This window comes from Rhinolophus sinicus, chromosome 14, assembly GCF_057876585.1.
Source record: "Rhinolophus sinicus isolate RSI-liver-muscle chromosome 14, RSI-T2T, whole genome shotgun sequence".
In the NCBI taxonomy this organism is placed as follows: domain Eukaryota; kingdom Metazoa; phylum Chordata; class Mammalia; order Chiroptera; family Rhinolophidae; genus Rhinolophus; species Rhinolophus sinicus.
In genome coordinates this window covers 35627856-35649563 of record NC_142514.1, presented here as the reverse complement: position 1 = coordinate 35649563, position 21708 = coordinate 35627856, and the positions used below count along the sequence as shown (strand labels likewise).

The following is a 21708-nucleotide window of genomic DNA, read 5'->3' as shown; positions in this document are numbered from 1 at the left end:
CTTCCTGTTAATGTTGTCTGGTCAGGTATGATTTTCAAATTTGTAGGTGAAAGTAAAAAATGCCATTTTCTATTCAACTGTACAAAGGCTTGCTTCTGTGTGTTTGCGTGTGTATGTCTGTTAAGGAACACATACATAGTACCTACAGAAAGTAAAGACAAACAACGACAATAACTGGAAGTTTCCTGAATCATCTACGACATAAGGTGATCAAGTACTGAATTTTGACAAGGTTAAGGTAGCCAGACTGAGTAGGGGCTACTCAGTTTTTTTGAAAAAACTTCGTGAATTTCAAATTTACTTTTTTTTTTAGATTTTATTGGGGAAGGGGAACAGGACTTTATTGGGGAACAGTGTGTACTTCCAGGACTTTTTTCCAAGTCAAGTTGTTGTCCTTTCAATCTTAGTTGAGGAGGGTGCAGCTCAGCTCCAGGTCCAGTTGCCGTTGCTAGTTGCAGGGGGCACAACCTACCATCTCTTGCAAGACTTGAGGAATTGAACTGGCAATCTTGTGTTTGAGAGCCCATGATCCAACCAACTGAGCCATCTGGGAGGTAGCTCAGCTTAAGGCGCTGTGTTCAATCTTAGTTGCAGGGGGCAGAGCCTACCATCCCTTGCAGGATTTGAGGAATTGAACCGGCAACCTTGCGGTTGAGAGCCCACTGGCCCATGTGGGAATCAAACTGGCAGCCTTCAAAGTTAGGAGCATGGAGCTCTAACTGCCTGAGCCACTGGGCCGGCCCCCGCAAATTTACTTTTAAATGTTGTTCTTTGGGGTTTAAATGTTTTATTTACAAATGAACAAATGAAATTTAAACAGGACCTGAGTTGATAAAAATTTCTGGCTATAACCATCATTTGGTTAGTGTTTGATCTTTGGTAATAGACGTGAGTTGTTTTGATTCTGGTGGTGATGATGTGGAATGGTTAGACATAAGCACACGGTTTTTTGCACTCTTTCCTTCCTATCACTTTGACAGAAATAACACTAAGTAAATGCCTTCAACCTTCTCTCTCATGCAATTTTTCAACCAAGCAAACATAATGTACTGAGGACCTTAAAAAAATTTAATAATCTCTGCATTCTTGTGATTTGTTAGACCTTTCTCACAAACACCTACAGAAACTATATAATATTTGCTTGGAGATTTAAAGTAACAGGCTTACACTCACAGCAAGATGAATGTTTTATTAGATGTTAGGCAGACATGTCGTGATGATGTTGGGAAGTGATGCCAAGATGGTATAAGTAGAACGTCCTTCTATGGATATTTTAAAGACCTATTTAAATACTTACAGATTTTTGTGAGACTTTCAGGATAGATCTGTTGGAGGCTGGGGAATGAAGTATATTGAACTGGTAAGATTCCACCAAATTCCAATATTCTGAAATAATGTACCCATTCGCTTAAGTGCACTAAAATGACAGCTTTAAGGAGCAGGGGTGGTGATGATTGGTACTAACTAGCATAGGCTTGGCAGCAATGGTATTAGATCCTATGCACATGTTTATAAAGCTCTGTTATTCTTGGGAGCAACTATTAGTTTGCCTAGTTTTCTTCAGAAAAGGAACATAGGGGTTTGTCTTTAAGATAAAACTAAAATAAAAACCTTTAAGTTCAACTGTATGAAGTTCAGGCTGACTTGGAGTTTTAATATTTAGCTTTGTTAATTAAATCCCATTCTGTGCCCTGAAGTTAATTATCCCAGCCATTGAGGTAATTTAATATAATAATAAAAAAGGGGCTAATGAGAAATGGAAGAGAATCTGACTATTCCTTCATCTTCCTCATTGGGGGCATTTCCACTTCAAGTGTCAGTGTAAGGACAGTGATGTTTTATGGGGTTTTATGAATTTTCAATTAGTGAGAAAATGAAAATGAAAGACAGTAGATCATCAATGAGTGATCACATCAGGAAATCACTAAAAAGCTCATCTTTAAAGTTCAGGGCATATTTTAACATGACTTCATGATACCTTAGGTAATTTCCTCCCCTAGGTTGAGCTTAAATCATGTTCTTTATACACTATATGAATAAGTCCTCAGTTACTGTTTCTAGTCAAAGGCAAGAAAGTCAAATATATGCTGCTTTTAAGCCAAAATGAGTGCTAGAATAAAAAGGTGACACTCGTTTAGCTGTCACTTCTAGGACAAATGGTCTGTTTCCTTAATATTACAATCAAGTTCTGCATCTCATGCTGAGGGGCTGTGCTGTAGTATCAGTTTCGGATTCAAATCCCAGCTGGAAACTTGCTAGCTATTTTAAATTACTTAATCTCATCGAGCCTCAGTATTATCATCTGTGAAAGGAGGCTAGTGCTAGTATCTACTTCTCCCAGGTTGCTGGAAGACAAAGTGAGAGAACGTAGAGGACACCATTCGATCGATGTTCTGCAAATGGCGACTCCCTTTATTCTGAACAAGTCGCAAGTATGATTATAAATGAATAAGAAGCACTAATGTATCATAATGCCAAATGTGCCAGCTTCTCATCAACCAGGGCAGTGTTCCTCACTCTGTAGAGTACCAGTGATTCACCTGGGGTTCTGGTTAAACACAGATTCACATTTGGCCTAAGATTCTGCATTTTAACAACTCTGAGGTGACGCTGATACTGCCAGTTGAAGACCACAGTTTTAGTAGCATGGAAATAGGGCAATGAATTCTGAATAGTGAGTTGCCTTTGCAGCTTAGCAAAGCAGAATTTTACTCTACCTTTTTTTGTTTGTTTAACGATAAAAATATTGGGGAAAGCTGAAGATGCTACAGAAAAAAAAGTTTGAATAAACACATTTAAAAATCTGGAAAGCTCAAATCCATTCTACGCACTTTCATTTATTGTCTGGACAGATAAAGTACAGATAAAATAATTCAAACACAACAAGATTATGGGAAAAGAAACATTTACAATACTTTCCCTCAGAAATCATCTAAACTAGCAAGATTAACATGAAGTCATTCATTATAACTAAAGTATACAACTGCCTGGTCCTAACATTTTTTTTCCTTTTTTTTTTCCCCCAAGTGTGAACACATTATAGAGAAGAGATTTTGGCATGCCTTTCCCACTAATGCTTAGCAAACGCATCAACATTTTGCCGGCAAACTGCGTTCATTCATAGCAGATGACGTAAAAAGGTTTCCCTGAATGTTGAACGAGTGTTCTCTGAACTGAAATTTGGTGTGTTTTTGTTTGTTTGTTTGTTTGTTTTCAAAACCGAAAAGAGGAAAAAAAATAGAAAAAAATTTAAAGGAGGATTCTATGATGCAGCCTTGGTTTTCGTTACCTGTCTACACTACGACTACTACTACGAGTTCACCTCTTCAGTGTGAAAACAACAGTTCTGTCTACATGCACTTAGTGGGTTCAGCATGGGAAAAAACGCACAAAATAAGCACAAGTTATAAATAACCATAACGTTTTATTACCATTAAGACTAAACTTGTATTGAAAAGATTTTATATAACAAGACAAGAAAAGCAATAGCAAATTTAACTATCAACTAGATTATGCATAGCGAGTAACTGTTTCTATTACCCAGGGAAGAGCATGAACCCTTGTATTTTTTTTGTTTTTGTTTTTGTTTTAAATATATAACCGTACAAAGCACAAACATACTAAAATGATCAGTGCACTGGACGTGGGAGAATGCTCCCTCAGTCATTTTGTTCCCTTAGCTCTGTTTTGTTTTCCCCAATCTGAATTACATTAAAATAAAGACCCAGTGTTTTTTTTTTCTACTGTGCAGTAAGAAAAAATATTCACAACAAACATGACAATATATTAAACAATAGTTCTACACAAGTTACCTTGATACCTCTTTAAACTGTCACTTAAATATCATAAGAAAACATTTTAAGACATATACAAACGAAACTAGCCAAGTGTTACAACTTATAATAAATTAACCCAAAGAAAAAAATAACTTTATATATATATATATTTATATTGTATATACACATACACACACAACAGAATGACACAATAATATGCTTCTTCCCATAGTTTAAGTAAACAAATAAGTAGTCTAGCCAATCTAGCTATATTTGATCTCGGCCATAGGCATCATCACATCAGCGATTAAATAAATAAGTGTTTCAAGCAACATAAACAGTGTCTCAAATGTACCAACACAGCCCAATCCTACCAGCATGGGCTACGAAGTGAATTTGAAAATTCCTTAATGAATTGAAAGCAAATGTTATCTTTTGTTTTCCTCTCCTAAACACATTACATTTAACTATGATACTAAGATATGTAAATAATTTCGTAGCACCTACTGCTCAAACTAAGGAAGTTTTAGATCAAAAGGAAAATTAATTTTTGAAATTTTTGTTCTGCTGACATCCCGTACTGATGACTTAAAGAAAAACTGTCTTTCAACTCATCTCCTTGCTTTTGGGTTTTGACTGTGGGGAACTGTGGTACCCTGGGTAGAACGAACACTCCTTTCCCCTAGTAATTAATAATTTTCTTTATTATTATTACATGCTATGAAAAGATATGAAGATCATCTGTTTATAGCCCATCCTTCAAAAAACAGTCTACGAATCCAGTTTAAAACACACATCTGATCTCTAAAAAGTTACCAGTGCAGTATGAACGCGACAAAGTTGTCAATTTCCCCTAAATTAGCCAGTCAAAATATTTTTTTCTCAAATCCAGATTCTCTTGTAAAAATTCTTTATATTTTATAAAAATAGATTTTTCTTGAAACCCATTTTCAGCAAAGAGACCACCTCTTTGGCAACAATGTTAATGTTATTAAATTGTTAATGTCATCAGGTATCCCCCTTGCCCCCATCCCCTAACAGAAGACTGTTTTAGTTCACATGATATAAAAGAAAAAAGGAAAAATAAAAAAATTTGCAAAAGTTTTTTTTTTTTCATTTTTGCAATTTTTATTCTTCTTTAATTTGTGTGGGTTTTTTTTCCTTACCAATCTGATTGGATCAACATTTTGACAAAAAAGAAAAATCTTTTTTTTCCTTTCTTTGAATCCCATTACTTTGTAAAAATTGTTTTGTTTTTATTATTATTTTTTTTTTTGTTTTTTGTTTTTCTTCTTCAAATGAGCGAATGGTCATCTTAAAAAGACCCACCTTCAAGGAAGGTAGTAAAGTTAGCTGGCTGGGTAAAAATCCCTGCACATTGCTATCTATGTATATTATATTCAACAACGACAGCTATGAAAGAACATTCAATGCATCAAAGATATTTTTTTGTTTTTTTTTTTTCTTTTTTTCTAAGCATTATAAAATCCTTTCCTGGTACACCTCAGGATAACCCAATGTTTTAATACTTAGGCAACACTGGCTTATAAAGTCCATGGTTGAATATAAGCCTGGAAAAGTTTGTTTCTCTCTCTTTTGTGTGTGTGTATGTATGTGTGTGTGTGCGCGCATGTGTTTTGTTCGTATATATTTATATATATATTTTAATAATTAAGGATGGGAAATTCAGGATTTGTGGGCTTTGTTGGTTTTAAAGGAAACTTGCAATACTCGGTCTCCCAAGCGGTACCCGTTGAGGCTGGCGATGGCCATGGCGGCCTCGTCATAGTTGGTCATGGTGACAAAGCCGAATCCCTTGCACTTGTTGGTGTTGAAGTCGCGGATGACCTTGACATTGTTCACTGCGCCAAAGGGGCCGAAGAGCTGCCAGAGAACACTCTCATCCGAATCAGGGGACAGGTTGTAGACAAAGATGCACCAGCCTGTTCCTGTGTGACCAGGGATGTTCATTCCCACAAGGCTTGTCATCCCATCAATGGTGATTGGGGAGAACCTGGGGGGACAAGCAGAAGGGGGGACTGGTCCAGACATCAGTCTGACCAAGGATAACACAGAGATGCACAGACACAGACACGGGGCAGAGGGCTGAGTGAGTGTTTGCAGGAGAGTCATCAGGGTTTAAAAACCAAAATACAAAAACTAATGTCTGTGGCATTTCCACTGATGGGAATGGCTAGACTGGCTAAGGCACTTATATACCAAGAGAAAGGCCTAGGTCAATTCCTAAAAACCACAAGGAACTCCCAGAGAGCAAGGCTCTATCAGTCTATCCAGGTATATGTTTATAAGGTATCCCACCCAGACCCTTACCCTCCCTCCCCACAATAAACAGTGAGCTCTTGGGGGAAAGGGCTTGATTTCATTCATTTTATTGCTCTACTTATTTATTCAGTGGAGCACATATGGGAATCTCACAGACATAGTGACATGTAGAAAACACTCAATAAATCTTTGTTGATTGAACAAGTGAATAACATTGTGGATGTCAATGCCTGGGAAATTTTACTTTTTAAGGCAGATTAGGGGATAGCCCTAGAAGTGCTCAAGTCTACCATCTTTGCAGTCCCTTGACTTATGGTTGTCAAAGATCTCTTGATATTATTGAGGACGGAGATACATGAGAATGAACAGACATGTCTTGTTATTAAGCAGATGGGTGGCTCATGTTTCATTTAGCATTTATTTAAAAGAGTTCCCCCAAATACCCCTGAGCAATAATGATGACACTGTATCACTCCTTAATGCTGTATTATCTGGAATTCATTTCTAAGTGTTACAGGAATGAGATTTCAAGGGGTTTGTGCATTTATGTATCTTGAATCGCTGTACATTAGGAAAGTAGAAAACTGTTATTTGCCCTATTACAACTACTTTTGTATTTGGCTTCAAAATATTCTCAGTTTTCATGTAATCTTGAAAGGAAAAACAACCCTTGAGATTCTATTAACTGTCTGATAAAATATATCCATGTATGATTCATGATGGATGCATGAGATGAAACAATTAGGTTGCCAGTGCCTACAGCAGAAAAATATTTGTTAACAGTTTGGTTTATACCAAACTTATACAGGGATTTTGACCTATACCACGACTAGTATCTTGATTTTAATTTTTTTTTTTTTCTGAAGTGGGGAATAGGAGAAGGAGAGGAAGCAAAAACTGGGGAAGAGAATGGGGCCAAGCGTCATCTAGGACTGCTTTGAAAATATGCATATATTCTTGGAGATTTGAAAGCCTTGTGCAAGAAAAGTACTGCACTGAGAATTTGGATAATCAAATGGCTGCTGAAGATATGCTAAACATAACTCAATAGACATTATTTTTGGTATTATTCACTAAGACAATCTTCTCTCTTGCTTAAAAACAAATAACAAGACCAAACCAAAAAAACATCATTATACAGATTCTACAAGGGCAAATCCACGTCTAATTGTTGTTTGCATTATTTCTGAAGACTGTCTTCTCAACCTTTTCTCTTCCAACTGAATTAACTCCTTTCAGTTTAGAGGTAGAGAACAGTTAAGTATTCGTGATAAGGCCAAAGTCAGGGTCAGCAAAGAGGTTTCAGCTCTAGTTGGTAATGGTTACCTGGAGCACTTTAGCAAGAAATAGTCTGGGTCTAAATCTGGGTTTAATAGGAAAAGAGAATGAATGCTCTTATCAACTGGTGATGTTTACTACGGCTGGAGAATTAGAGAATGTGGCTGCACGCATGCTGCTGCTGGGACTTCCCTGGCCTTATCTATGTAAAAGCATCTCTCTCTTCGTAATATTTGGTGCCACTTCACTGAAGTTAGACAGGAGCAAAGGTAGGGACAGAGCTGGGAACGATGTAAAATACGTGGGAATAGGCAAGCAGTATGCTAGACACGTGGGGGTAATTCACTCCCTGGTACCGCGATTGAGATTGGAGAGGCTGGCGCTCTGATAGTGGAGTCTGCAGCCAAGTTACTTCCTCCACTGTGTGCCTGTTTCCAGGATCGGGGTACTTACCATGCATGGCCAAGTGGTGCAAGAACTGCCTCATATAGGGGGTATGACGCGGACTATTAAAGACCACATCTCTTTCCCTTAACTGTAGGAAGGGGAATTAAAGTGTGCAGCTCTACTGAGCAGGATGATGAAGATGCTATGTTGCTAGCAGCTCAGTGGAGCTTATCAAAAGCACATTTGGGAATCTCATGGACACAGTGACATAACACACTCAACCTCCTGAGATTCAGCTTTGAGATTAGGTTTGGACACCCTTGTGGCTGCATTCAGAAAGCCCCAAAAGCCTTGACTCTATTTGAGCCCCCAACCTCACAAACGGGTTTTAGGTGAACAAAACAGCAAGTTTAAAACACACATACAAAGATAATCAAGGGAGGATTTATAATAACTCTTAAAACCTGTAACAAAAACAATAACAACCCTGGCTGAGGTGCACACAGATACACTGCATTTTCAGGCTGTGCCCTGAAAAGCACACTGGCAGGGTGGTTGGAGGCGAGGCAGAAGGTCATCCATGCATTTATTCATGCTTGGCCAGGGTTGCTAGTCCAAAATCTAATTTTTCCACTGACAATCATAAGATTGTCAACCATGATTAGCAAAATGTTCTAATTTTGATTTGCTGGAATCTGCCCTCTTAACTGAATCTTGGCATTGCTAATGCAAAACAGTTGCTCTGCAAGTTTGCAAAATCAGCTGGCAGAGTCAAAGCCTTCCCCCTAGGGGAGCCACTCGGAGGACCAGATTATCAAGGGTTTGGTAGCTGTGGCACCTGAACCATAGGAGAAGCCCACCTGCAAATGAAAGGAAAAGTGAAACACACAAACACCCTTTGTGTGCCCTAAAAGAAACAAAACCAACTGAGGTCCGAAATTAAAATTAAGAATTTGACATGCTGGTGGAAGAAAAAGGAAGAATTAAAAAAAAAAAAAAAAGAAGTAAAGTTAGTGAATTAAAAAAAAAATTCTAGCCCCAGTCTGTGCCAACACGGACATCTGGCAATCTGTGGAGTTTTAATTACCTCTTTACGCCATAGGCCATATTAAGCAAATTGTCCAGCCTGCAAAGAGAAGGAGGGTCTCTGGGTTAATGCCTCACAGATGGCAAGATCACTCAATGGAACTATTAATAAGAATGCTCCATTTTCAAAGAAGAAAAGCTCAACAACTTTCCCCAATGCTTAGGAGTCTATCCAGCAGTAGTTCCCCCCTTTCCTGCCTCCTATTACAAGTAATTCACGTTCAGGTCAATGCTGGAGTTTAAAGCAAGTGTCTAATGAATCTCCCTGTCTTTCAAGGTCTGAATTAATCCCAGTGCCCCCATCTCACAGAACATTTGTGTATATTTTATTTTATATTGTGTGTGAAATTGTTAAAAAGAGGGGGCTTCTTAAGTTGTTCACATGTTATTATAACTAAACTGGTGAATAAAGGGCTCTGTGCCAGGTTAACAATACACGCACGCACACACACAATGCATCTCAGAACGGATCTTTTCTCTTAGCCTAGCTACATTAACTAAATCTTCTTATCACACACGTTGTTTGGAGGGTGGGAGGAGTTTGGGAGTTAAGATTTTTTAAAAATTAGCGTACTATTTACAACCTGGAAGCAACTCCCAGCAAACTGCCATAATGTTCTAATCTCCCTCATGTTCAGCACCTCGCATGGGACATGCTAGTCACCCCACGGGGCAGTAGTCACCATAGCTTCCTCCATGAGACGCCTGCTGGAAAGGCTTTTTACATAAATACTGCATGTGCTCTCACACAACATAAAAATTAGATGACTTGGACTCTTCATGAAATCATTAGCCATTTCAAATTCCCGGGGCCTGGGAGGACAGTACAAAGACTGGTTTTTCTTCTCCTGGTGGCCAGATGGAAGGGCTGACTATCTTCCCTTGTGATGTTTACAAAAGAGAAAACCCCTTTCATGAAACGGAAGTTGGGACATGGGTGGAAAAAAATAATTATTTAGAATTAGTATGGGTAGGTCAAGAATATTCTTATCGCTTGCATGATAGAGGCCGTTCAAGGTCAGACGGCCTTCCTGGAGAGAAAGGTGCATTTCAGAAATGTCCCAGAAGAAAGGAAACGCCCCCATGGCACCAGGTGCTTCCTGGGGGTTTGGGCACCTGATGGAAACAGCAATAAGACTTGGACAAACTCTTCCTCCTTGTCTTCCCAGAGTCTGAGGACTTAACCGTCAGAGTGAAGTTAACGCAAAAGAAAGTACCCCTGCGCCCTAACCCAACAGAGTCACCTGCAGAAGGAAGAGGAGGACCCACTCTCTCTGGCACGGAGCTGCCTCCTGACCTACTGCTTTCTTTAACATTATTAAAGCCATACTGTCTTAGCTTTAAGTCTAAGCTGCTGAATCTGGTCACATCTATGATTAACTCTTGTTGAAAATGAACCTTCTTATTGGGGTAAACGCAGAAATTTTAACCGAAGAATCTGAAGTTCAACCACAGTCACAGTGGTAAGTTGGAAGGGGGGCATGGAAGAGCATCGGATCCAATCATCTCATTTTATAGGAGTGGAAACTGAGGCTGGTGTGGGGTGGTTAGTTTTGTACAGTGATTTCTAAGCGTGAAGATTCTTATCTTTGCCCCATCCTTCAGGACTATGAGCTGCCCTGGCCCTCGCCCAGCTCTGTACCCATGTGGCCAGGTGTGTAGGCATGTGGGCATACCTACCTGAACCTCTGAGCCTGGTGATGAAGCGGGCCGGGGTAGCGCCGGTTGGGGGACTGGTAGAGCTGGGAGAGCAGGGCCTGGCTGGACTTCTGGCTGGGGTTGTTGGCAAACTTCACAGTAATCGGTTCCGTAGCACCGCTGGGCTTCTGGCCATTCAGCCCTTTGATGGCTTCTTCTGCCTCGATCCTTTTATCAAAGCGGATGAATCCTACCCCTCTGGACACTCCTGGAGAAAGAGAAAGAGCCTTCATAAAGAGGGAACAAACCAAACTGCCAAATATCTCCGGAAAGACATGTCCTGGGCCCCACGGACGTTCTGTGGGGAGTCAGCCCACCAGTGGGTCCAGGGCTGAGCCTGTATCCCTGAATCTCTCTCACCATCAAGATGCATTTGCCTGCATTTCTGTCATCATGGCTCTGAATAGGTGACTCCCATCCACAGAACACAGGCATCTGTCACATCTGTCCCTTCTAGCCCTCCGCCACTGCCCTGCTCAGTCCTATCTCCCTTTAGTTGCTGTAACTGATCCTTCACTGTCTGGTTTTGAGCTCTCAGTGGGCCCTCGGGGGGTCCTCCAGACCTAGCAGCTAAGTACTCTATTTGAAAAGCAAACTATGACCACATTACACCCGTTAAAAACATCTATATTGTTTTGTCCCTTTTCAATGACCGTGTGCACGGTATCTATTCCTCATTGCCCTCCCCACCCCGCACTCCAAACACAGAAAAACAAACAAAACCCACAATAACCCTTCCATGGCTCCATGTTGCATACAGGTAAAGTCCAGACTTCTTGGAGCGGCATTTAACGCCCCTGATGATCCAACCTAAATGCCCCGCTCAGCCTCATGTCAGCCAGGCTGAACTGCCAGATATGCCGTGGACAGGTTGTGTTATTCCCTGACTCCATGCCTTGAACTATGCCCTATTTGCCTAGCTGTAGGATACATCCTAGCCACCTGGAATGCCCCATCCCTCCTTCTTGCCAGATAATTGCAAATCATCCTCCAAAACCCTGTTCAAACATTGCATATGCGATGGAGCCTTCCTGACAATCTCCGCCAGGCATAGTACCCCTTCTCCTGACTCCCGTGGTACACCGGGCAGCCTCTAGCGGGCACTCATCACACTGGGGTCCTGTAAGGGTGGGACTGTGCCTCCTTCATCCCTGGTCCCCCGTGTCCCTCTACACAGTGTCTGGGGCGCAGCCGGCTTCAGTGAGGGTTTGTTGCGTGAATCAAATGATAAGCACACGCTGAACTGCTCCTCGGGGGCGTTTCAAATTGGGATCGAGTTGGGAGTAGGTGAAAACATTTTGTCATTAAAAATGCAATGTGAGGTGCCTTGCATTCCTTACTGAGAGGTGGTGGTTGCCTTTCTTTATTGTGGACAAAGTGCTGCAGTACCGAATCCTGGGTTCATATCTCTGCACTGCTATGAACTACCTGGATAGAAGTCAGAGCCCCCACTTTGGACCTGCTGCCTCTTGTGTGGAATGAGGCAGTGTGAGGTTCCCTCTAACTATGATGCTATCTTCGGAGCTAGAGTTATACATACAAGTTCTTTTCACACACAAATGTAATGTTACTCGGTTGAGGGTTGAAAGAGACTTTGAAGGTCATATAGTCCCACTCTCACCCTGATGCCTGAAACCTCCTCACAGCTCTCCCGAGTGGTTTAGCTGCTGCTGGAACAGTGCCCACGATGGAGACCCCCTGCCTCCTGAGACGGCCCATTTTAAGTTTGGGCAGTTCATTGAAAAGAAGTCTTTCTCCTACGTAAAGAAACCTGTCTACTCCTGACCCATATGCTTCACCCTAAGTAACCATTACCCCTCTGCTCCTATGGGTCACAGGGCACTGGCTGGTGACGCTGAGACACAAGGAAAGAAATGACAAAGAAACACTTAACCTGTGACTTGATCAACCAGGATTCGTGAGGTGATGATACGGCCATATTGCGAGAAAAGCTGCTCCAGTTCCTTCTGGGTCATGGTTTTGGGAAGGCCGCTAACGTAGAGGTTAGCGTCCCTGATTGAGGCAGAGCTCGGACGGGCATAGGAGACCTAGGAAAAGGCAAAAGGAGCTAAATCTATTATAGGCAACACCTTCCAAGTAGAGACTGAATCAATAACCAGGGTGACAGCGCCTATCATTCTAAATTATGGTGTCAGTGTAAGTAACTCAAGAACTCAGATTTTTAGCTAACTCTTGTAATAGTAACGAGAACAGGAGAACGGCAATAGAGGAACAAAAGGAGAGTTGACAATAACTTAAAACAAATGCACAGATAAGGGTCTCTAAGTGCAGAACAAAATAGCTACTGTATGGCAGCTGTTAAATGCAGAACTACCCACGCTTGGAGTTCTGAAGATTTACCTCCTGGATGTGGGTGTATAGATGACTTACTGTATCCAACACATAATAATCTTTGAATAAACCAAAAAAAAAGAAAAAAAAAAAGAAAAAAGAAAAAACCCACAAAAAAACAAAACAAAAAAACCCCCATGAAATTCTGCTCTGCAGATTTCTCTCCTTGCCACCCTCCCCACCCCCACCCCTTTCCTCTTGAGCACAGAAGAGCGATCAGGTTCTCTGCAAGACTTTTTACGTTGAATCCTTTGTGTTGCTCCAATCTGTTCCCACAAGGTCTGCTCTCACTGAATGACAAAGTGCTGGTGAAATGGGGCTGAATGAACATCTGCTCATGAAACTGGATATGTGACCTTGTCATAACATCTGCAAGAACCAGTTGCTTTCGAACTTGGAGGCGGAGCAGATAAAACCACAATAAACAAAATGAGGGCACGGTGGAAAGGACGAAGGGAGAGGGCAGCAGGAGAGAAAAGTGAGCCTCACCGATGCTTATAATAAGTTCGACTTTGTAAATTTGTCCTCCCAGATCTCTCAACTGCTCCCCCCCCCCACCGAAAGCTAACACAGAAGTGTAAACAGATCTGAAATTCCATCTGCAAGAAGCCAAATCTGTAGCAGCACACACAAGCAAAGCAAACCCCAGCAGTCATTAATTTTAGACTTTCACTTACTTATTTATTTTTTAAGAAAACAACATCAGACGTTTGAAATATAATTTACAGCTAGTCTAACAAAAGCACTTTCCTGCTAAAGCTATTTCTGGGGCGGTTATGGCTCAGAATAAATGATGAAAACAGTCATTTCAGAGCACATCTGACAACGTTGGACAGGAAGGGACCTATATGCTTTAGCATTTTTCAGTTGGGAGTTTTATTTAATCTGTAACCAATACAGAAGACTTGCTAAGACTATAGGGGTAAGTGTGTGTGTGTGTGTGTGTGTATGTGTGTGTGTGTGTATGCATACTGTGTACACACAAGAGCATGTGTGCAAAAGGAACTGTACATGTTAAACTGGACGTGTAGCAATAAAAACTAAACCTTCAGAAGTGGACCTTGCATCTGAGAATGGGTCTGGCAAAGAACAATGAGGGATGAGCAAACCCCCTCACCATGGCACTCTCTCCCTTTCCATGACAGAGATGCCAGGTACCTTTATGGGTTCCACTCCTACAAATAGATGTTCACTCAACAAATACAATGATGTGAGTGCCTAATTTGCTTTACGGGCGTCCTCCTGCCAATGGAGCAAGGCAGTCTGTCTGCAGTGTCTGCATCTTTTAGAAACTCATGGGCAGCCTTTCTAGACTCCTTCCCAACACATGGTTGACAGGCAGAAGGACCTTCCCATGGAGCGCCCCTGTGTGCGCAGTTTTTGGGGGTGGGGGATAAAGGACCAAGAACCCCATGTGATTGCCTGGACAGGGTATCACTCCACATAAGGCTCTCCTATTTTTGTCCTCTAAGGGACAAAATATTTCAGGTTATAACCTTGCAAAACTCTTTTAGGCATGAGGTAGGAGCGGTTGGGAGAAAGAAATAAAACAACAGTGATCTGTTCATGGTAATGAGGGTCATCACCCTCGTCTCACCCCTGCCAATTACTGACAAATTAATTATCTGAATGACCTCTGTGTTCCCTTATAACATACTCTCCTACCTCTGTGCCTTTGTTCGTGGAGAAAAATTTCCCATCTACTTCCTCAGGTCCAAATCCTACTCTTTCAGGCTCACCTCAAAAACCACCTTCTCTAGACAGCTTTCCTTGATCTCACCTCCTCCTAAACCCCCCTCATCCAGCAGTGCTCTGCATGAACTGCAGTCAAGGTACTTAACCTGCTCTGACCTTGATTCACCATCCCTCCATCTAGTCTGCTGATCTCCTCGAGGTCCTGGGTTGTATGTGTGTGTCTCATTCATCTCTGTGGCTCTAGCTCTCAGCACAGAGCCTGATAGCTACAGGGTACTCAATACCGACTGAAAGAGTGAATGAACACCCACAGATCATAATGACGGATTTTGACATTAATGGCTGATTACAGCTTGGATTCCTGAGAATGAAGGGGGGGATCGCTGAGAGTTAAGCATCCAGAATCACAGCTGTGTTTCCCCAGGAATCTAGGAGCTAAGGGATAGGTTTCCCATTCTCCAGTGTCTGGCGTTGGAAGCACTGAAAGACTGTTCTAGGGCTAAACATCACTTAGAGGCCTTCTCTTATCAAATATTTCCTGAGGAGCTATGAGCCAGGCGCAGTGCTGTATGCTGAGGCTACACGGCAGGCAAGAATGACCCATGGCCTCTTGCCTCAAAGGACCTCCACGTGCAATGAGTACAACCGACGACACATGCAAGGTACTCAATAAATGAGTTAAATGGAAGAACGGATGAGTATACATATGGGTCAATTATCACAATGCCACAAATGTGTGCTTTTCCAGGGCTATGTGTACATGAAACTGGAACACGGAGAAGGGAGAGACTAATCTCCCTTTGATTAAGGGTTAAAAGGGCCAGAGAGGAGACAGAGCTGAGGTGAGACTGGTGGTAAGACAGGTGGTATGGATCACAAAATAGTGGGCTGATGACATCTCTCCTCTATTGTGAGGACCGACAAGCAGACGAAGGTCCAGAGCTTAGTGTAGTGCCTGCCTGGCACCCAAATAAAGCTAAATGGACAGTACGACCTTGATTCCCATTAGTTCTGGGCAGCCAGAGCTGGGGTACAGAGGGGAGCAGGTTAGGACAGCCCTGCTAGAGAAAAGGAGCTGGCACTGGAAAGTCAATGACACAACCAAAACTAATTCTTCAAAAGATGATTCTGACAGAGGCAGAATTTCAGTCAGGGAGAATTACTGCTTTAGATCCCGAGAGACACACCCCAGCCACAGAGCAGCAACAAATCCCAAAGGTGAATAACACCTCGATTACTCTCTACCAAGCCTAATTCTTGCTGCTTAGTTTTTCTCCTCTATTTGGAACCTTAAGTCTATTCTCTTAGTCTCCTGTCCAGGAAACCTGTAGAAGTAGGAGTGGGCAAAAATAACAGAAAAAGGTTCTTCCTATCTTCAATATCCAAAATACTCATCCCAGTATCTAAACTTTTCATATTTCCTCATATATTTATTAAGTCCTCACTGCCCTTTGTTAGGGTGAAACATTTCTAAAACATTCCACTTTTCAGCTCCTGCAGAGAGTCAGGCATGGCTGGCTTATTAGACCCACTGAGCCAGCGGCCTCGAGCCTGGGGCTTCCAACGCTGGAGGCAGCACCCTGGAGAACTCCTTGCTGTAGATCATAGACCCCGCTTGCTTCACTCATCCAGAATCTCTGAAGACAAGACTGGCCTTTCTAGGCCAGCACTGATCTTGCTCTGGAACTCAGACAGAGCTGAGAGTGGGGAGGGCACTCTACTTTCTCTAGGCGGCCCAAAGGCAGATGGAGGTGAAAGGTGTACTTTTCAATGGTCTTGAGGGAAGATGTGCAGTCCACCCCAAATCCCCATCTCGCTCCATCCTTGCAGGCTCACAGTGACTCCACCCTCACAAGAGTCACAGTGCAGCATGGCACTATGAACCCTGACTGGGGGCTGTCTCCAGTACTCACCAGCTATGTGGCCTTAGGCAAGTACTTTGTGCTTGGTAAGTCTCAATTTCTTTACTGGTAAAAAGGGGGGCAATTCTCCTTTGATGGGTTATTGTAAACAACTGAGACAATAGATTGAATGTGTCTAGCGCATACCTAGAATTTAGTAGACACTTAGCAAACACGATTATGTAATGAGTCATACAGGCTTTTGTGGACCAGCCTGAGGCTCAAGCCCCTGTCAGAACACACTTTTCAATTTTACCACACAAGCGAACACCTGGAACACTATCCGGGAGTGTCTAGAGGGGCAGTGCGTTCCTCTGTCAGCCTGGTGGCATCTGGATCATCCTTTACCACTTCCCTGCCGTGAATTTCCTCCAGCACATTCTTACAGATTCTACTGGGTCACATCCACAAAGTACTTTGCATTTTCCAAAGTGACTTCCCAAGGCTGCTGTCAGTGATTCTCAGCAAGGTGGCAAAGCAGGCATTGTCATTCCTCAGAGATGGGGACACAGGACCAGGGTGGGGGCTGCCCCTTCCCACACAGCACTCAGGTTCCTTCACCAGCTCACAGCCAGGGCTTGGCCTGGGCACAGTGGGAGGAAAAGCATGGCCTGGGGAGAAACATTTCCTGAATCATCAGGCAGCACCTCGCCCCTGTCTGACCTGCCATGGTACAGAAATGGGAAAGGTCTTAGAAAATGTGATAAAGCTAGGATCTCGGCTGTTATGAGGAGGATAAAAATGAAAGGAAAAGGCATCCTTCTCTGCCCTGGGAAGATGCTCCTTCAGGAAAACACTGGTATTAGAAGATGAGCGTTTCCTTCATTCCTTCCCTTCCTGAACACTTTCTGGGAGCCAGGCCCTGTGCTGGGGGCTGAGTGTCTCTGAGTCCAGGACTCCACAGTCCTGTGAGGGAAATAAGCAAACAAATGAAGAGTGCGATGCAGAGGGTGTCCCTGCTGGGGGTACTTATTTCCTACGCTAGTGTTTCCTTCCCTGTGGAGGGAGCCCCCTGGAGTAATAACAGCCCAGGCCTCTTTGTACCCTTTCTCCCTCTCTTCTCCAGGGGAAGTGGAATGGCTGCTCTGAACAGGCTTCAATACAGGAAATGGGCATGTGAGCCTCAGATGCTGCCCGCTTCCTGCCTTCTGGGAGCCAGATGTCAGCCGGAAGTGCACTTTCTGTTCCAGGCTCTATTCTATGCTCTCCTATGGGGAGGCCTGTGGGAACCAGAGCACCTGTAACGGTATGTCAGTGTGTCAAAGTGTGGCGTTAGGAGACCCAATGTGTCCATGGCACCAATCCGGGCCTTAATCAGTAATAAAGATGACCCGAGGATACCATATGCTTTTCTCTTTTGCCTCATCTCTCAATAGGTTTAGAACTTGGATGTGGAAAACAGAGGTGTCATTTGTTGGGCCCCTTTGAATTACAATGAGGACCTCTATCACTGACTGAATGTTTTCATGAGCTCAGCATTCTATTCACAAAACGGTTCACGGTAAGAGGAAATAAAGGTGACAGGTGATGTTGGTGATCCCAGCCAGAAGCACTATCCTTGAAACCTGCTTCACAGAAACTTGGTGCTAGAAGTGGCCTCAAACATTCTGGGCAGGAGCCAAGACAGTGGGCTACCCATTTACACATTTCCAAGGACAGGAAGCTCACTACCCCATGAGCCATCCCACACCATCACTGATTATTTAGACAGTTCCTCTTACTGAGTTCAAACCTGTCGCCCCCGTAGCGTTCATCCTTTCATTTCTATGCTAGCTTCACACACTAGGAGTCTCCTTCCTCTTCTCATAACCCCTTGTCGTGTGGGTCTCACTAACAGGTACTGGTTAGAGTATTAGGCAATTGGACTCTGAGATAGACTCCTCCAAGGAGGTTCTCGTTTATGTTACCTTAACTGAAATTGAGCATCTAGTCTGACATGGAAAGGAAACAGAGTTAGTTAAGAGCAAGGGCTTTGGGGTTGGAGAGATGTGGATTTAAACCCTGACCACTTACTAGCTGTGTGACCTTGGGGTATGTCACTTAACTTTTCTGGCCTGCATCACTTAAATAACCTGGTTTAGAAGCTTTCTGACAGAGATGTTTGAGGGTTCAGCAAGCTAATGCATATAAGATTCCTAGGCACAATGCCTGGCACACAGGAAGTGCTCAATAAATAATGGCTTTGATATAATTGCTATGGAGTCAAGTCTTAGACACCAGGGGTGCAGAGATGAATACAATAGTCCCTGACCTGTAGGACTATTAGTCTAGCAGAGGAAACACACACAGAGACTGATCATTTCAGAAAATCAGGCCGCAGGTTTTTCCCAACCAGTTGTAACACCCTATTCTGAGTGAGCACAAACTCCCCAGAGCATACAGATCCCTGGGGGACATCCACTAGAAAGAGACCAGGAGAACAGACTCTGGTGCTGCCGGGGCCTTCTAAGATCAACCCTCCCAGGGACCTCCAATCCCACCTCCACGGGCAGGGAGAGAAGAAAAAAGCCAGCTGGCTCCTGGAAACCTCGGCTTTGATTGTGAGGATCTGCTTACCCCACTGCCTGCGGCTGCAGCTTTGCCCACAGGCAGGACAGGTGTCGGCTTATGTGGCCCAACTCCTCACACTTCCCCCACCTGTCACCTGATACATGATATTCTTTTATCAGGGGCAAAACCGGATGCTAATGTTTCTAGGGGAGTTCTGAAAGTGCTACTTCTCTCCGCCCAAACACTGTCACTGGTCCTCCAGCACCTTGCTGTGGAAGCTCAAATCCCTTACCTGAGCATCCGAGGCCCTCTGGGACTCAGCCCAACCTCTCCTCCTAACCTCTCCATGTACCCTAGGCCTCAGTTCAAACAAAAAAGGTGACTATGAGCTGAACGTTTCTACTTCCATGTCTTTGTTCTTGCTATTTGTTCACCATCCGGGCAAAACGAACTCCTGCCCGTCCTTCCAGGCCCAGCCTGAACGCGGCCTCCACCAGAGGCCCAGGCACAAATGACTGCTTTTTCCTTGGACTCTACAGATGACACACATTTCAATGGCAGCAGCTATCATACCCTGCCTCCCATCACAGCCATCTGTGCTAACACTGCATCTGCCCTAATAGTCTGAGCATTCTGGTGGCTTCTGCAGACCCCCCTGTGGCAATAGTCTCAAAGCCTCACATAGGGCAGGTACTGAATAAATCCTCTACGGATTGAAGTGAAAATGTATAATAAACATACCGTATGCAATGAAGTTTAGTTCCTTTCCCAGGGGCTGCCTCTCCTGTGGAGAAGGAGCTACAGGGAATTGAAGAGTATCCAAGAGTATCCAAGAATATCATGAGAGTCTCTGGCACACAGTAGGGTGAATAAATACGTCTTTTTAAAACATGGTGTGGTGGTTGATTCACATGCTTTACAACTTCTTTTCAAAAGTCCATTAAATTATCAAGGGGGCTTCCTTAGTACAAGATCTCGCTGTCTGTCTAGTGGCCCCCAAAAGGGAGAGATGGGCTAACGGTTTCATGGCCTGATTAGTGGAAGAGCCGGTCTCAGACTCAGGGCTTTAGATACTCAGTCTCCTCACTAAACAGCAACTCCTGACTCTTGCTTTATGAAAGACTGATAAGATTTCTGTGGCCACCTGAAAGCTCCATAATCCTGCCCACTATACAAAGCCTTTTGTGTATGCTGCTTGAGGCTTTGTGAGACTCAGACTCCTTTATTCTCCTATGCGTCTCTGAAACAGATGGAAAAATGTCTTCTCCTCTCCTTATGTAATTTTCACCTTCGGAGTAACCCTATTCATTGTCATCTTCATTCTGGGGAGCATTATTTGAGCACCCACTGTAAACCATGATTACCTGTTAAGTGAGAAATTACGACTTCTATTTTCCAGATGATAAATTCTGGCTCAGTGAAGTAAAGTACTTGTCCAAGGTCACACTAGCCAAACTAAGACATGACTCCACGTTTTGGGATCTTTCCACTATGCCACGCTAATGTGAAATAAAAGCTGCGTGCTTGGCACAAACTGCCATTTCCCTGGAATGTTACCAAGCTGGAAAGATCATGCTGTAATATTTTATTAGTTAGACTGTTAGAGCTGGAAGGAACCATTCTGCGGAAGAAGAAATGAGTCCAGAGAAGTAAAGTAAGTTCCTAAGGCCATCCTGGTAGTTTTTGACAGAGCTGGGACTTGACTCTCCATCTTAACTCAGAGCTCTTTTGACTGGATAACAAGAAGGGGAACTTGGATGTGAGCTATGATCTTTGATAGGCTAGCTGATTCACCCTGGGGCTTCATAATAACCACAGAGAAGTGACTCTTTATCCCCAGGGCTACTGATGTTTTAGGCCAGCATTGCCCAATGGAATGTTCTGGAATCATGAACATATTCTGGATTTGTGCTGTTCAATATAGTGGCCACTAGCTACCTATGGCTACTGAGTACTTCAAACATACCTAGTGTAACTGAGGAACTGAACTTTTCATTTTATTTAATCCTAATTTAAATTTAAATTTTAATAGCCACATGTGGCTAGTGGCTATTATATTGGACAGAACAGCTAGAGGCCCAGAAATGACCTAAAGTTACAGCATTTCAGAGCTAGAAGGGACCTTGAGTTTCGCTCAGTCAGACTCCAGTCTGGTATAGGAATCCTTTCTACCTATTCCCTAATGACTCCATTTGAATACCTTTGACAATCAGGGACTCACTATCACCCAAGGCAAATGTTCTACCCCGATAGCTACATAGGTTCTCTCCCCAGATTCTTGAAATACAAGATTGAGCTATAGAGTCACAGCAGACTTTTTTTGCCCCCCTGGAGAATGGAAACGCACCCATTAAAGAATGAATATGTGAGTGGAGCACCGTCTTTGCTGTCTTTGTCATTTGCCTCTGGACAACCCTTAGAGTGTCAGGATTTTTAAAACTGCAGAGCTGAGAAGGGGACACCAGACAGCAGGGATGGTTCACTAGAGTGGACAAGAAAGGACCACTGTTTCCTGTGACCTGGAATCCACAATTCTCCTAACACAGCCAAGGTGTGCTAAGTTTCTTTTTTAAGCAGCTCGCGACACACTGTTGATTGCTTTTACACTTGTAGACGGCTAAAGCCCCCAAACCCCATTCCACACACTTCTGAAAACCTAGGTGTCCTCCCAACCTGGACCTGCCCAGTTTTCTTTTGTAATCCAGATACAGGACACTGTGAGGACCTTTTAGATACTGGGATCATATCGATCTCACTACAGA

At 43.1% G+C, this 21708-nt stretch overlaps 1 protein-coding gene across 10 annotated transcripts in view; it reads right to left on the bottom strand.

Annotated features, from left to right (window-relative positions):
- Window positions 1-2817: 2817 nt before the first annotated feature.
- The window catches only part of ELAVL4 (ELAV like RNA binding protein 4), a 147624-nt gene continuing 128733 nt past the window's right edge, over window positions 2818-21708 (bottom strand). For 9 of the 10 annotated variants that reach the window (XM_019710570.3, XM_019710576.3, XM_019710568.3 and 6 more), the window contains 4 exons: window positions 12403-12556; window positions 10491-10716; window positions 8812-8850; window positions 2818-5832 (listed from right to left, as the gene is read on the bottom strand). In XM_019710570.3, coding sequence (XP_019566129.1) covers window positions 5463-5832; window positions 8812-8850; window positions 10491-10716; window positions 12403-12556 — 789 coding nt within the window. In that variant the 3' untranslated portion in view covers window positions 2818-5462. The remainder of the gene's footprint in view (window positions 5833-8811; window positions 8851-10490; window positions 10717-12402; window positions 12557-21708) is intronic. The other variant, XM_019710567.3, reaches the window with a different exon arrangement.